A 17,846-nucleotide genomic window follows, 5' to 3' on the forward strand; every position below is an offset into this window, starting at 1 on the left:
GGTTTACTCTCATCTACCTGTTTGGTCACCTTCTCAAAGAACTGAATAAGGTTTGTGAGACACGGCCTACCCTTCACAAAACCGTGCTGACTATCCCTAATCAATTTATTCTTTTCTAGATGATTATAAATCCTATCCCTTATAATCTTTTCCAACACTTTACCAACAACTGAGGCAAGGCTCACTGGTCTATAATTACCAGGGTTGTCTCTACTCCCCTTCTTGAACAGGGGAACCACATTTGCTATCCTCCAGTCATCTGGCACTATTCCTGTAGACAATGACGAGTTAAAGATCAATGCTAAAGGCTCGGCAATCTCCTCCCTGGCTTCCCAGAGGTTCCCAGGATTAATCCCATCCGGCCCAGGGGACTTATCTATCTTCACCCTCTTGTAGGATTTCTAATACCTCCTCCTTGTGAACCTCAATCCCACCTAGTTTAGTAGCCTGTATCTCAGTATTCTCCTCAACAACATTGTCGTTTTCTAGAGTGAATATGATTTGTAAGTTTACAGATGACACCAAAATTGGCGATGTAGTGGACAGCGAATGAGGTTACCTCTTAGTGCAATGGGATCTTAATCAGATGGGCCAATGGGCTAAGAAGTGAGCAGATGGAGTGAGTAGGCAAATCACGGCAGGACTTTGACACTTAATGGTAAGATCCTGGGGAGTGTTGCTGAACAAAGAGACCTTGAAGTGCAAGTTCATAGTTCCTTGGAAGTGGAGTTGCAAGTAGATAGGATAGTGAAGAAAGTGTTTGGTATGCTTGCCTTCGTTGGTCAGTACATTGAGTATAGGAGTCAGGAGGTCATGTTGTAGCTATACAGTACATTGGTAAGGCCAATTTTGGAATGTTGTGTGTATTTCTGGTCTCCCTGCTAGTGGAAGGATATTGCGCAACTTGGAAGAGATTAGAAAAGATTTACAAGGATATTGTCAGGGTTGGAAGGTTTGAGCTAAAGAGAGATGCTGAATGAGCTGGGGCTACTTTCCCAGGAGTGCGGAGGCTGAAGAGTGACTTTTATAAAGGTTCGTAAACTCATAAGAGGCGTGGGTAGGGTTAATAGACAAGTTCTTTTCCCTTGGGTGGATGAGTCCAACACTAGATGGCATAGGTTTAAGGTGAGCGGGGAAAGATTTAAAAGGGAACTAAGGTGCAACTTTTTCAAGCAGAGGGTGATGCGTATATGGACTAAGCTGCCAGAGGATATTGTTGGGGACAATGGCACAGTTACACCATTTAGAAGGCATCTGGATGGGTATATGAATAGGAAGGGTTGAGAGGGATATGGGCCAAATGCAGGAAAATGGGCCTAGATTTATTTCAGATATCTAGTTGGCATGGACGAGTTGGAAACAAGATCTGTTTCTATGCTGTACATCTTTATGACTCTGAGTTGCACAAATGGCTAGACAATGTTTGGTGTATTGGACAGAGTTCTAGGCACTGCATCTAAGGACATGTTGGCCATGGATGGAATGTAGCAGATACCTCAGAATGTTACCAGCGCCTCAAGGATTACATTGCAAGGAGAAATTAGATAAACTAATCTTTCAAATGTGTTCGTTGAGGAGTGTTTTGATTGAGTGTTGGATTTTGCGCAGAAAGACTGTTCAAGTGTTTGTGCTCTACATGAGTGCCTCTCCCACATTTCTTCATCCAATGACATCAATAGATCCTTCTAATCATTCTTCCTCATGTTTATGTAGCTTTTTGGATTGTCACCTCAGCTAGTCCTTGCGGAAGCATGTTCCATATCTCAAACAGCCTCTGAATAAAGAATGTCTCCTCGATTTATTAACGGCTGTAGTATGTTTATAGCCCCGAGCTCTGGTCATCTCTGCATTTATCCCAGCAAACCCTTTTATAATCTTTAAAGCTTCAATCTAGTCTTGCCTTTTTGAGAGAACAGAGCTCCAGCCCCTTCAGTCATTCTTGGTAGATGTTATCATTTTCAAATCTTTTTTGCACTTTTGTAGCTGCTGTTTTCTTTCATGTTTAAAATATGGTGACTTAAAATGGTCACTTTGTAGTCTAATCAAGTTTCAGTACAAGTTTAACTTAACTTCTGTCTTTTCAATTTTTTCCTCCTAGACATGGACCGCAGTTCTTTGTTTTTTTTGTATGGCTTTATTAACATGTATTGTCTTTAGTGATTTGTGTATTTGTACCCCATTGGATCCTTTTGGTCCTATATACTATTTAGACAGTTAACTTACTAAGTTGTTTACTTATTCTTCCTCTCTTCTTCATTCCTATCAAAATGTACTTCATGTAAGACCATAGACATGAGACAAGTCTTCTTACAAGACGGTAAGAAATAGAAACAGGAGTAAGCTGTTTGGCCCCTCAAGCCTCCTATGTCATTCAGTGGAGGCATGACGATCCAGCACTCCTCATGCCCACTTTCATGCCCTTTCCCAGTTCATATTTTCTGCCAACTCTTGTTGCTTAGATTGACCATTCAAACAAGGTAAATAGAGGAACAAAAACAAAGTTGCTGGAAAAGCTCAGCAGGTCTGGCAGCATCTGTGGAGAAGAAAACAGAGTTAATGTTTCGGGTCCGGTGACCCTTTCTCAACTGAAGACCCAAAATATTAACTCTGTTTTCTCCTCCACAGATGCTGCCAGACCTGCTGAGCTTTTCCAGCAACTTTGTTTTTGTTCCGGATTTACAGCATCCGCAGTTCTCTTCGTTTTTACTAATGTAAATTGAAGGGCTTTTTGGAGAAATTTTCAGCAGGATTCAACTTCTTTGTTTCTCTTTCATTGCCCTCCTATGTCTGTTATGATCTGCCTGTATTTTTTTGCATTGCTTCAAGTCAAACTAATTCTGGTGATAGTGTGTGTTCTCTCTGTGCTTTTAAGCATTTTTTTTTTGCTGCTTTATCTTTATAGTCATTATATGTCAAAATACTGTGATACATTTGGCTACAGTTATCACATTCTAATCACATTGTGGGTCATGCTCTGTTAAAGATTAGCAGATTATTGTGAGACTTCTATAAAATTCTGTATTACTGGCACACAGAACAGTGTGACTGCTTTATGGGAGGTGGGGGTGGATACTGATGGGCTAGAATTCAGTAAACGTGTTATTGTGTATGAACAACTGCCAATATTCTGCATTATCAATGATGACCAAGTATATGCACAAGCAAATTGAGTATTATCTCAAATGGGAAAATGCCAGTTTGCTGCAAATTTATCATAAGCCTGCCCACAGGATATTGAACAATGTTGGCATCTTTTGTGATCTGCATCCTGATTTTGATGTTTCAGTGGTAATAGAATTTCTGTAATTGTTGAGCTGGAAAAATATTATATTAATTCATCATGCATGACAGTGTGCCTTGAAATGTCCAAACACCTCTGCAATTTTGACTTTGAAATGTACATTAAGGAAAACAAAGAAATCATTGAGGCTGAGTGGAACAAGACAGAAAATTAAGTTGGCACTGGGATTGCTATAAGCAACAAGTTATGGCAACAGGCCATGGAGATGAAGATCTTTTGTAAAAACTTTTCCTCTTCACAGAATTTCACAAGAGCCTTGTATCCATGAATCCATGCTCAGTGTTGAACCAGTTTTCTGGATCTAAGCGAAAGACTTGTAGTTCCAGGCAAAACTGTGGTAGTGTTGGTTAACTATTTATTTGTAAAATCAATTTAATGCCATCATTAGTAAAACTTGACTCGCTAAAAGAACATGTCAAAGCATCTTTAGTATATAATAAGCAAAGAACTGAAGATGCTAGAAATCAGAAGTTGCAGGATAAAACTCAAGCAATTCACTTTCTCCTGAAGGGTCACTGGACCCAAAGCGTTAATACTGCTGCTTTCTCTCCACAGATGCGCCAGACCTGCTGTGTTTTTCCAGCATTTTCTGTTTTCTTTTCCCAGCATCTCCTGTTTCTTTTCCCCAGCAATTTCTGTTTTTCTTTTTACAGCAGGTTCTGTTTTTAGTATCCAATTGGTAGCTGTTCCTTTTGAGGGAAAAAAATGAAGAATTCTGCCATAAGATGTCCATGTCATCTTAGACTAAATTTTTATGAAGCCCTTTGATTTTGATAATTACAGTACAGTGATAACTGCAACATTTTACTCCTATGCAGTCAGTTTTGAACACAGTGATTTGAGTTAAATGTAGTTGCATGAGCTTTCCAGCATCTCTGTAAATCCCCTGTGAATTGTATGGAAGGTTTTAAATTCCTGATTGGTGGTTGTCATGTAGTCTTACAAATTTCCTACGTGTGTTTATGGTTTTCCTCAAGCGAGCCTGAGATTCTTTAATCTTGCTACCCAGATCTGAACAGAAGAAAAAAGTATGATTTTTTTTTTGTTGTAAAACTGAGACAATTTCAAAGAAACTTGTGGATGTTTAGTAGGCACAACAAATTCACTTTTTTTGTCATAGGTGTTGCAATTTTTAAAATAGATGTCCATGACTGTCATAAAACTTTGCATATATATCCCACAAAGTTCACTTTGTTCTTAGTTTTACTGAAGTCTACTCCAACTAAAGAACTTGTGAAATTTAAAAAGAAAGACAAGCACTTGAAAAGTGATGAAATACCACAGATGGAGTGATCCGAACGTTTGTCTTTATCAATGCATTGCTAAAACAACAGTGCAGAGCAGGTTACTTTTCCAAACCTTGCCACAAGTTTGAAATGGAATAAGCCTGTCTGTAAATCGAAGTTTAACATGTTAGTTCTGTGCGGGCTTTGCCGATGAAATCTGACTTCTATTTGTCACATTTTCATTGCAATTTTGTGTCTGTCATTTTTGATTTTGAATTCTTGTCTCCCATTAATAGTCAAAATGGTCAATATAATTGTCATGCTGATGAGCATCCTCCATTCACTGCTGATGGTGTAGCATTTCATCTTAATGTTTCCCGGGTACCTGGCCTGCAGAGGGATACCTATACTCCAAGCAATTCTACCTCACTATTCCTGAAGTTGCCTTCCATTTGCTGGTGTGTCTATTTTTTTACTATTATTCAGTGGGTGGCCATTGACAGCACTGGCCGTATCAGGGTATATTGCCTGACCCTAACTGCCCTTAAGAAAGTGGTGGTGTGCTGCCACCTTGAACGACTGCACTCCATTTGGTGGAGGTAAATCCATAATGGCATTAGGGAGTTCCAGGATTTTGTCCCAGCAATAGTCAAGGAACAGTGATATATTTCCAAGTCAGGAAGGTGACTAGCTTGGAGGGGTACTTGCAGGCAGTGGTGTATCTACTGCCCTCGTCCTTCGAGATGATATTGGTTCTGATTTTGGAAGGTGCTGACTAGGAAACTGGTGAATTTCTGCAATGCATCTTGTCAATTGCTGCTACTGAGTGTCGGTGTCGGTGGTGGATGGAGTGGATGCCTGGTGATGTGGTGCCAGACAAGCACAGGACTGCTTTGTCCTGGATGATGTCAAGTCTCTTGAGAGTTGTTGGGCCTGCACCCATCCAGGCAAGTGACGTTTATGTCATTACACTCCTGACTGACCACTTGTAGACAGTGGACAGGCTTTGGGGAGTCAGAAGGTGAGTTACTTACTGCAGTAGCCTAGCCTGTTGACCTGCTCTTGTAGCTACAGTATTCATATGACTGGCCCAGTTCAGATTCTTATCTGTAGTAACCCCCAGGATGTTGATAGTGAGAAAAAGGAAAGTGTCAGTCATTGAGGTTAAGTGGAACTAGATTTTAAAAATGTGATTGGCTGAAAAAAGTTATGGCGGAGAATGTGAAATGGAAAAAAAACACTTTGTACGAAGAAGAAAGGTTTTTACATTGTACCTAAGTTTAAGTACTTGGATAGCTTAATCTGCCAAGCTTGTTAGCTGGGAGCCAGTGCCCATTTGTAAGTATAATCATACTAAATCAATGTATTCATGTAGAACAAAGGCCAGAACATATGACACTTACAAGGGATGCCGAATTATTTATTTATTTATTTTTGGTTTATTCAGTTACAGGATGCTGGCTGGGCCATCACTGACCCATCCCTCATTCCCCTTAAGAAAGTGGTGATAAGCCGCTGTAAGAAATAGGAACAGAAGTAGGCTATTTGATCCATTGACACTGCTTGCTTGCTATTCAATAGGATTTTGGCTGATTTAATATTTCTCATGTCCCCTTTCCCCATAACCCAGATTTCCCTACAAATCAAGAACTCATCCGTCTCAGCCTTAAATATACACAAGGGCTCTGCCCTCGCAGCTGCTTTTGCAAAGAGTTCCAAAGATATTTGCCCCTCTAAGAGAAGAAAATCCTCCTATATTGGCGCCCCTTTATTCCGAAGCAATACCCTCTGGTCTTAGACTCTCCCATGAAGGAAACATCATCTCAGGATTTACCCTGCAAAGCCCCTTTAAGAATCAATTAGCTCACCTTTCATTCGTCTAAATTCCAATGAGTGGAGTCCCAACTTTTTTAAACTTTGTTCATAAGACAGTCCCTCCATACCAGGGACCATCCTGGTGGACTTTCCAATATTTTGCCCGTTTATGTAACTTATCAATAGCTCTCTGTAAACTGTTTGTATCATCTTGTTACTCGTCTTTCTATCTAATTTTGTATTATCTGCAAAGTTGGCTATCGTGCATTCACTTCCGTTCTCCTGGTTGAAATATTTCTTGTGAGCAGTGGTGGTCCCAGCACAGATCCCTGTGGAACCCCACTGGCTACAGATCACCAAACTGAAAAAGAACCTGTTATCACACATGCTATTCCTGCCCATTAGCAAATTCTCTATCTATGCCAATATACTACCTCAAACACGTGTTCTCCTATCTTATGACTTTACCTTTTGTGAGGTACCTTATCAAACACAAAATGATGTCAAAACACAACAGGTCCACAAGTTTGCGTTTCTTCTTTCTGATTGAGACTGCCTCAAAAACATCTAATAAATTCGTCAGACACTGTTTCCCTTTCATGAAGCCATGCTGACTTTACTTGATTAGATTTGATTTTCCAACTGTGCTGCTATTATTTCCTGAATAATTGATTTCAAAATTTTTCCAACAATAAATGTTAGACTAATTGGTCTGTGGTTTCATGCTTTTTGCCTCCCTCTTTTTTTTGAATAGGGGTGTCGCATTGACAGTCTTTCAATCCTCTGGTACTTAAACAAGGATTTTTGGAAAGTTGCGACCAATGCATCCACTATCTCTGTAACTACTTCTTTTAAGATCTTGGGATTTAAGCCATTAGGGTCAGAGGACATAGATAACAACATGTGAAGCTGGATGAACACAGCAGGCCGAGCAGCATCTTAGGAGCACAAAAGCTGATGTTTCGGGCCTGGACGCTGGATATATCTGCTTCTAGCCTCACTAGTTTGTCTATTACAACTTCTCTAATAATGATGATGGTACTTAGTTCCTCCCAATATTCTTTCGTATTAATGGCATGTTCAAATTGTCTTCTACAGTAAAGACTGAAGCAAAATACCTGCTGTTTCCTTATTCTGCATGTTTCCCCAGATTCATTTCTTAAGGGGACTGTGTTCAACTTTGATCTCTTTTTCTCTTTTTTATATATTTAAAGAAACTCTTATTGTCAGTTTTTACATTCCTTGCTAGTTTTCCCTCAGTTTATTTCTCTCTTTATAATCTTTTTAGTACTTTGCTGGATTTTGAATTTATCCTAGTCTTCAGGGTCATCACTGTCATTTCCCTCCTTATTTGATTTTTGTTCACCTCTGTTCATTTCACTTGAATAAGATGCTTCAGTGAACCTGAATAATGGTACTGAGAATGCCTTTATTCTGAATGAATTACTAAATTGAATTAAATACACTCGTGATCTATTTATTAAGTAGAAAATTCTGCCAGTGTTGATTCATTATTTAGTAGTTGACTAAATTGGCATACTTTAAATTCCTGTAAATAATAATGTGACCTTGCAAATGGTATTGTTTATTACACTGGCTACTTCTTTGACTCCACTCCCCTGCCATCTCCAACTGCTTAACTGCCTCTGCCTTCATCATTCAACAATTAAAGTTAATCTCCTGACCGGCATTGCATTTCATGTTGTTTGAAGATTACATCAATGACTTTAGAGAGGAAGGTAAGGAAATAACTGTTAAGCTCTTTAAAATGCTCAGGATTGAGGTGGGAATTGGCTGAAGTCGAAAGTCAGTTATTTAGTCAGTCCTCTGGTTTGCTGGTAAAATTAATCATTGTGATCAAAATTTGCTGAGCCCCAAATTCAAAGTTTTCTGACATCTTCAACCACTCCCCTAAAACAGTTGCTCACTCAATCCTCTGCTACTCTTTATTTAGGGATCATTCATGTGCTTTGTAACATGAGAAAACCCAGTCTCGCTGCCTGCCTCAGCACTACCTTCTCATTGGTTCCATTCTCACTTGTCCTAATGTATCCGGTTCAATGACTTCACATCTCATTCACAATCAGTTACTTGCGTTATATTTTTGAGCTTTTCACATTCCTCACTGACAATATCGTCCATAGGTCCGGAGCCTGCTTCCCTGTTATTTTGTTGACACACCCTTTGCATTGTTCACTTCACAAATGACTGTTTCTGTGGCTCTCAATTTGGAGAGATTAGACCTTTCTCCAGCCTTATCCTGACAAGACCAAGCTCACCTGCTTGGATCAGGTGAGATATTTTCACACTTTTTCATTCCTGTTTTCACCCCCGTCCTCCTAGCTACAGACTTACATTAAAGCTTAGAACGATCAATCCAGTGTTTGGATGCTGGAGGTTTGAAACGAAAATTGAAAGTGCTGGAAAAATTCAGGTCTGGCAGTATCTGTGGAGAAACAAAGTTAATTTTTCAACCCCGACATAACTGAAAGAGAGCTATATAAGGGAGTCACATTGGACTTGAAATATTAACCACAGTATTTTATTTGATTCAAAACTGAGCATGTAAATCGTACGTCGGTCAGTAGGTAAGGACATCTGCTTTGGCTTTTGTCCACAAACTACCCGCACTACTGAAAAAAATATTTATTCCTATCCCATCTCCCGTGTTACCTTCCCCAGTTGCCTACTTATTGGTGCACCATGCTGCATAATCTATGTTTTCAGCTACTATGTCCTCTTCCTTTCTGCACTCTGCTGCTTTATTACCAGCATTTTAAAAATCTCCATTGACTTCTTGCAGTATTGATTTCCAGATTCTGATCATTGCTTCCACAGTCTGCATCACCATATTTCTGCAATTCTTTTCAAAACCGTGCCCCAGTTTAAGCCCCGTCATTTCTCATCTCTGCTAAACTGCCTGTCTTATGTGAAGAAAAAAAATCAGAGTCAATGCTTCATTCTGGATTTTTCTTTCCTAAACAATCCACCATGCTACTCATCCTTTTCCAAAAAAAAACCCCTCGAAATAAAACCTCTTCTGAGCAAAATCTCAAGTTAACTCTATTTTCCCACGTCCTGTCCTTTTCCTCCTTCTATGAAATAGTTGAGAATGTTTTGCTACATAAATGAAAATTTCTCTTTAATTAGTTGAGTGCTCATTTTGTGCTATTAACAATTAATTAGATTATTTTCCAAATTGCAGTCTATCAACCTTCAAAGTGCGAAAAATGGAGCCTTATATCGGTGCTGTTCCAAGTAAACAAGTGCAGCGCGATTATGGAATCCAGATTCGTTTTATTCAAGATGCACAAGAAGAATCTTCGCAGGAACAAAAATATCGGACTGCTCCAAACAAATCGGGATCCTATGGAGTCAGCATTAGGGTGCAGGGAATTGATGGACAGCCATATGTTGTGTTAAACAGCAATCAGGAAGGGAACATGCAAATGTTTCAGCCTCCACCTGAGAATGGCTGCCCGGATCAAACTTTATCTCAGGGTGGTTTTAAAGCATGTTCTGATTCCTCTGCAGCGCAACAAAGAAACAGGTTCTCCAACGACGGCCACTTTATCTATCCAGAACATCCGTATTTTAATCCACTTAAGCCATCTCATACACAGCTGCCTCTTTCAGTAACAGACACCTCAGAGTTTGAGGTTGATAAAAAACACACAAAAGCAAGTAGTTTATTGAACTTCCAAAAACATCCTGAAATTCTGAAGCCATATGACCCTGAGAAGAACCTCCTGAAAGGCACCAGTCAGCAAAGTTTGGCTGGTAGCATGTCATCAGAGAGGAGTGAAGACAAGGCTTTTCATCCTTTACCCAAGCCTGAGTTTCCAAATAAACTAGAGATTAGACAATCAAGTTCAATAAAGTCCAATGATGGTACAAGTAATTTCATTAGATCCAGAGCAATGGAAGATCCATCCAAGAAGATTACTGGGTCTACCAGTAGAAAAGTAGATGCATTTAACAACAGTAGAAGATGTCAAAATGACACCAGTCCTGACTCAGAAGATTCACGGAGAACGCGACCAGATTTGCTTCCTTTGCGCCGCCAAGATTCATCTGGAAGAGGTATTGATGTTTCTAGGTCACGGTGGTCTTCATCTTCAACTCCAACATCAGCGAGCTCAGACAAGATAAATCCATCGTGCAGGTTCGGATGGCTGGATGATCCAGATGAGGAGCTTTCTGCTGAAAATGTAAACCGACATGAAAACAGGAGGTATATTCCATTTTTTCCAGGCACTGGGCGCGATATTGACTCCGACCCCATACCTGGAGTGGATGAATTGATTGACAAATTTGATGCTAAGGGTGGACAGCATCGGCGTGGCAGGTCTGCAAGGAGAAATCGGATTGATCCAGAAGATCGAAAACGATCCCGAAGCGTAGATAGTGCTTTTCCACTTCGGTCAAAAGATAATTCTGCTTACCTAGATCAATATAATAAAAAGATTGGAATATTAAATGAACATTTGTTGAGACCATCGCAATTGAGTCGTAAAAATGCTACTTCACAAAGTTTACAGGTCTCTGCTTGTAGTGAGAATGTGCCACCCAATTATGTTTCATCCACTAGTAGTCTTGGCAGTCATCAACCTCTCTCTCCAGGAAACCAGGGCAGTCTGGGTTATGGCTCAAAGAGTCCAAGTCAGACTGAATTGGATGCTTCAGGCACTCACGAACATCATGCAAGAATCTGTGGTAAATCTTCCACACTCCCTGTAGGTGCGGTCAATAAACCTGAAGCCAGAAAGGAGACAATAACTTCTGTTAGACAAATAAAGACTTGTAAAACAGCGCCTTCCTTTGTTGGGATCAGAAAACATAGTTTAGAACCTCAGCGACATACTGCTCATACAAGCCAGACTGCCTCTGATCCTGATGTGCAGGTAAACTTTACAGCTATAGACATAAAACAATTTTACTTTTTTAAGGAACAATTTATTTCCCAATTACCATAAGAATGAAGTTTTGACAGATGATGGATGTCTATCAACATCGTCATTGCAATCTAAAATCAGAAAGCTCTGGTGAAATTGGCAGCTTGTGTGATATTTCTGTCCAACATTGATTTTTCTGTCCAGAATAATTCTTCTTTGGAACTGAGAGCCATTATCAAACTCAATGTTAACATCTTCCAACAGATGCTGCCAGACCTGCTGAGTTTTTTTTCAGCACTTTCTATTTATTTTCACATGTCCTGCATCTGTACTCAGTACTTTGCTTCTATTTCAGCCGTTGTGAACTGATGGGTTCATGTAATGATATGGCAAATGTAATGTGCATATTATACTGGATTTGTTGTTGCATTTTTAAAACCAAACTAAGTTAGAATGAGGCACCTTACGTACTGCCCCATGGGAAGGATGCATCTTCCAACATCAATGTAATATGTGACTCCTATAAGATTTTTGAGTAAAATGTGGCCTGTGCTGCTGTGATTCAGTATTTTTTAATTGACTCATGGAATTTGGGCGTCTCTGGCTAGGCCAGCATTTATCATCCATTCCTAATTGCCCAGTGGACAGTTAAGAGTCAAGCACATTGCATTGGCTCTGGAGTCAAATGTAGGCCAGACCAGGTAAGGATGACAGATTTCCTTCACTAAAGAACATGAATGAACCAAATGGGTTTTTCTGACATTGTTAGACCCTTAATTCTTTAATAAATTCACATTCCACCACCTGCCACAGTAGGATTTGAACTCCAGGTCCCCAGAACGTTAGCTGAGTTTCTGAATTAACAATCTAGTGATGATACCACTAGGCCGTTGCCCCCCCCCCCCCGTGCCTTTCAAAATTTCACACAAAATGGTTACATTTGAAGAATTTATATCATCCCTGAATGCTATAGAGTTTTTCAAAAATTTGGATAACAGGTCAATCTTTCTTGTTCCATGTGGTAACTATACGGTAGCAGATCGAGTGGTATTTTCCATGAACTGATGCTGCTGTCAAGTTGTAAATCTGTCTATCATGCAAATGAGTAATGTGGTAGATGCTAGTTTAATGGTAGGTACATAGTCGTGGCTCATATCAAAAAGCAAGTCACTTTGACTGTTCACAATGGGCAGAGAACTAACTGCGCTCAACCAGCTTGTGCCTGCAAAATTCAAAACCCAATGTCTTTCATTAGATGTGACTTTGCAATTGAGTAGTACTTGATAAGAAATCCTAAACCTGCTAAGAACTACAACGATACCCGTTTTAAGATGATCAGCTCAGTGTGCAGTGTTTACTGGCTGCTACCTATATTCATAGACAGGGGTCTGACCTCTACAGGAGAAAGGAATTTGTCCAGTCTTTGTACCTTTTTGAATGAAATGAAAGTGTGGGTTTCGATAGCTCCCCGCTACATTCTGCATGGAAATGTCTCGACCATTCAGAACCACCTTGCCAACCAGTCATCAGTTCTTTTTTCATGCACTTTTTTCCTTTATAAATTTGGGATTCTTGCATTTTTCCTAATGAGAGAGCAAGGCCACAAAGCTTTGGCATGTCTCTTTTTTTTGTTTTGGTTTGCTCAACAATAAATGAGTAACAAGTAACCTCACTTTCGGGAATAACATTAATTTGCATTTGCCCAAATGTCTAAGCACAAAATCTCATTAATTACGAGCTATGTTCCCCTAACTTTCCATCCTTAACCCCAACAGTTTCACAGACAAAGTTGGACCTTCTTTTCTTTAAGTTATTATTGTTCAAGCATCAGCCTAGGTCGACTGTTAACAAGAGGCATTGCAGTTGTTTATCAGTGGGTAGTGTCAACGGTGTGTTGAATCTCAGCAAATAAGCCTTTCTGTCCCTGACTTTTGAGTTTGTGAATTGCTGCTAACATTATTGGGATCTTAAATGGACCCTTATTGAGGTTGCCTAATCTGTGCGCCACACAAATGTACTGACGTTGTTTGGTGTCATTGGTACACTATAGTGCAATTTGGCCAAGGGCACCATTATGAAGACATTTCACGTACATTTGCTGATGCCTGGTGGGGTCAGCAGATTTGAACTTGTAAGGTTCTAATTTCTTATTCTATTCCTACAGCTCCTTCAGCTGTCCCCATTTAAGGAACTTGAAGTAATTCCTGAAAGCTCAACAGCTCATTTAATTTGCTACCATTCAGTTGCCACCCGTATTGTGTTAGTGTTTTTCTTCCAAAGATTTTAATGGAAGAGATTAAAGAAGAGCATTAGAAACCAGAAAGAGACTGGCCGCACTCGGCAATATGCCACGAGTTGTATCTACTGCTATTTGGTAGAAATAGAAGAAAGATGTAATCAGATAATCCTGAAGCTAGCATTTAGCACTACATGGAACATAGAACAATACAGCGCAGGACAGACCCTTCAGCCCTCGATGTTGCGCCAACCTGAGAACTAATCTAAGTCCTTCCCGCTACACTATCCCATTATCATCCATATGCTTATCCAAGGACTGTTTAAATGCCCCTAATGTGGCGGAGTTAACTACATTGGCAGGCAGGGCGTTCCCTTACCACTCTGAGTAAAGAACATGCCTCTGACATCTGTCTTAAATTTATCACCCCTCAATTTGTAGCTATGCCCCCTTTTACAAGCTGAAGTCATTATCCTCACTTGTCCACCCTATCTAATCCTCTGATCATCTTGTATGTCTCTATTAAATCCCCTCTTAGCCTCCTTCTCTCCAATGAGAACAGACCCAAGTCCCTCAGCCTTTCTTCATCGGGCCTGCACTCCAGACCAGGCAACATCCTGGTAAATCTCCTCTGCACCTTTTCCAATGCTTCCAAATCCTTCCTGTAACGGGGTGACCAGAACTGCACACAATATTCCAAATGAGGCCGCACTAATGTTTTGTACAGTTGCAGCATGACATCACGGCTCTGGAACTCAATCCTTCTACCAATAAAACCTAACGCACCGTAAGCCGCCTTAACAGCACTATCAACCTGGGTGGCAACTTTCAGGGATCTATGTACATGGACACCAAGATCCCTCTGCACATCCACACTACAAAGAATCTTGCCATTGACCCGGTATTCTACCTTCCTATTATCCTTTCTAAAGTGAATCACTTCACATTTATCCGTGTTGAACTCCATTTGCCACCTTTCAACCCAATTCTGCAGTTTATCGAAGTCTCCCTGCTCCCTTCTTCCACACTATCCACCACTCCACCGACTTTAGTGTCATCTGCAAACTTACTAACCCATCCACCTATGCCTGCGTCCAAGTCATTTATAAAAATGACGACAAACAGTAGTGGTACCAAAACAGATCCTTGAGGCATACCACTAAGTCACCTGACTCCAGGCTGAATATTTTCCATCAACCACCACTCGTTGCCTTTTTACAGAAAGCCAGTTTCTAATCCAAACTGCAAAGTCTCCCTCAATCCCGTGCCTCCTTATTTTCTCCAATAGCCTACCATGTGGAATTTTATTAAAGGCTTTACTGAAGTCTATGTATACCACGTCAACTGCCCTTCCCTCATCCATATGTTTGGTCACTTTCTCAAAAAACTCAGAGGTTTGTGAGACACGACCTGCCCTTAACGAATCCATGCTGACTACCTCCAATCAAATTGTTGCTTGCTAGATGATTATAAATCCTATCTCTTATAATCCTTTCCAAAACTTTTCCTACAACAGATGTAAGGTTCACAGGCCTATAATTACCTGGGTCACCCCTACTGCCTTTCTTGAACAAGGGCACAACATTTGCAATCCTCCAGTCCTCTGGTACTAAACCTATAGACAATGAGGACTCTAAGATCAAGGCCAAAGGCTCCGCCACCACCTCCCCAGCTTCCCAGACAATCCTCGGAAAAATCCCATCCTGCCCAGGGGATTTATCTACCTTCACAGAATTGACAACACCTCCTCCTTACTAACCTTAATCCTTTCAATTCTAGTAGCCCGTAACTCGGTCATCTCCTCTACAATATTCTCCTGTTCCTCAGTGAAAACAGATGAGAAATAATCATTTAGCACCTCTCCGATCTCCACAGGGTCCACACACAACTTCTCACTGTCTTTGACTGGCCCTATTCCTACCCAAGTCATCCTCTTATTCCTCACATACCTATAGAAAGCTTTAGGATTCTCCTTTATTCTACCTGCCAATGTCTGCTCATGTCCCCTCCTTGCTCTTCTTAACTCTCTCTTTAAATCCTTCCTAGCTAATCTGTAACTCCCCATCGCCTCATCTGAACCACCTTGTCTCATCGTCACATAGGCCTCCCTCTTCCGCTTAACAAGAGATACAATTTCTTTAGTAAACCACGGTTCCCTTACCTTATCGCTTCCTCCTTGCCTGACAGGGACATACCTATCAAGGACACACAATACCTGTTCCTTAAACCAGCTCCACATTTCGATTGTCTCCCGTCCCCTGCATTTTGCTACCCCATTCTATGCCTCCTAAGTCTTGCCTAATCACATTATAATTGCCCTTCCCCCATCTATAACTCTTGCCCTCTGGCATGTTCCTATCCCCTTCCATTGCTAAAGTGAACATAACCGAATTATGGGGTCACTCTCACCAAAGTGCTCACCTACCACTAAATCAAACACCTGGCCTGGTTCATTACCAAGTACCAGATCCAGTGTGGCCTCTCCTCTTGTCGGCCCTTCACCATACTGTGTCAGGAAACCGTCCTGCACACATTAGACAAAAACTGATCCATCCGACATACTTGAGTTATAACAATTGTAGTCAATGTTAGGGAAGTTAAAGTCTCCCATAATGACCACCCTGTTCCTTTCACTCCTGCCCAGAATAGTTTTGCCAATCCTCTCCTCCACATCCCTGGAATTTTGCGGAGGCCTATTTAAAAAAAACTCCCAGCAGTGTTACCTGTTTCTGACCTCAGCCCATTACCACCTCAGTAGACGAGTCCTCATCACAAGTTCTTTCAGCCACCGTTACACTGTCCTTGACTAACAAAGCCACACCTCCCCCTCTTTTACCACCTTCCCTGATCTTAATGAAAGATATAATCCCTGGAACCTGCAACATCCATTCCTGACCATGCTGTATCCGTGTCTCCGAAATGGCCACAACATCGAAGTCCCAGGTACCTATCCATGCTGCAAGCTCACCCACCTTATTCCGGATACTCCTGGCGTTGAAGTAGACACACTTCAATCCAGCTTGCTGTCTGCCAGCACACTCCTGTGACACTGAGATCCTGTCCATGTTCTCCCTACTCTCATCCTCCTGTGTACTAGAACTACACCTCAGTTTCCCAATAACACTTGAGGTATAACATACTACCTCTCATTTCCAGGCTACTGTATGATATGACAGTTTGCTGTGCCCAGATAAATCGCATGGGTGACTGTGTGTCATTTAACGAGCTGACGTTTGCACCTTTGCTATTGAATGGAGGCAGCAATGGGTTAGGCTGCTCAACTTTTCTATTCTGTAGCATTTCCTGAAGAGAGCAACTCCTGTTATCCAGGTAGCTGCCCAGGCTACCGTGATAAATGTAAGAACTGCACTAACAAGATTACGCTGGCCTACACATCTCCGTATTGAACCAGCATAAGCCTTCTGGCTTGATAAAGATATAATAGTGAGGGATCTTCCAGGTCATGAGGACACTGATTGTTGTAGCATACAGTTCTGCTCTCTCCCAATTTTAACATTTAGCTCTCTTGTTAGCCTATCCCATTTAGCGTGACTGTACTGTGCAAATCAAGGATCGCGAACCTCCTCATTGTGAAAACAGCACTTACCTCCATAAAGACTGTGCATTGGTTACTCCTATCAATGTTGCCATGGACTGACACATCTCCAACAGATAAATAAGCTATTGAGTTTGGGGTCAAAATAGGTTATTCCCCCAAATCTCGGCACCTGCTATCAGACCGCTCTGACAGCTGTGCCTGTGAGGGAGTAGCAAACTCAGCAATTGATATTACCAACCCACTTATGATAATGGAGATACAAGTCATTTGCTCAGATTGCATTGTGTACTTTGCCATCTTCAGTGTTTTGTCTGAATAGAGTTCAACATAGAGCAGTACATGTCCATTAGCAATGTGAAACATCGCTGCTACATCCTCTGGCATCAGCATTTTGTTTCTGGCTTTTTAAAAACCTGAATTAAGATTGTCAAACCGTTGCCACAGTGAAACTAATTATTTGGATCATTAGTCCAAACCTCTGGATTTATAGTCCATAAAAACCACATTCCCAAATATGAGATTGCCTGGGATTTTTTTAAACTTTTTTTTCCCCCCAGAAAGTGAAAACATCTTCTTTGGCAGGGCTTTCTGGCTTATTGATAAAACATTTTTAACAGCTATTGTTTTTTATTTAGGTAAAACCATTTGTGGGATGACAGGATTATTTGGAATATTGTCCTGTCATATATCTATAATAAATGTTTTACTAAACATTTGTGTTGAAACTGTAATTATGCTCTTGAAAAATATATAATGTAAGTATACAGTTATTAACCTAAAGGTTAATTTTACCAATTGAATTTTAAATTAATTT

General features: G+C 40.6%; 1 protein-coding gene across 4 annotated transcripts in view; it reads left to right on the forward strand.

Annotated features, from left to right (window-relative positions):
- The window catches only part of cgnl1 (cingulin-like 1), a 140,626-nt gene that overhangs the window by 39,809 nt on the left and 82,971 nt on the right, over window positions 1–17,846 (forward strand). For all 4 annotated transcript variants that reach the window (XR_007250574.2, XM_048562536.2, XM_048562537.2 and 1 more), the window contains one exon: window positions 9,548–11,246. Coding sequence is in view for 3 of the 4 variants with exons in the window: in XM_048562535.2 (XP_048418492.2) it covers window positions 9,548–11,246 (1,699 nt within the window). In the remaining variant the exon portion in view is untranslated. The remainder of the gene's footprint in view (window positions 1–9,547; window positions 11,247–17,846) is intronic.

The sequence above is a fragment of the Stegostoma tigrinum genome, chromosome 33, assembly GCF_030684315.1.
Source record: "Stegostoma tigrinum isolate sSteTig4 chromosome 33, sSteTig4.hap1, whole genome shotgun sequence".
In the NCBI taxonomy this organism is placed as follows: domain Eukaryota; kingdom Metazoa; phylum Chordata; class Chondrichthyes; order Orectolobiformes; family Stegostomatidae; genus Stegostoma; species Stegostoma tigrinum.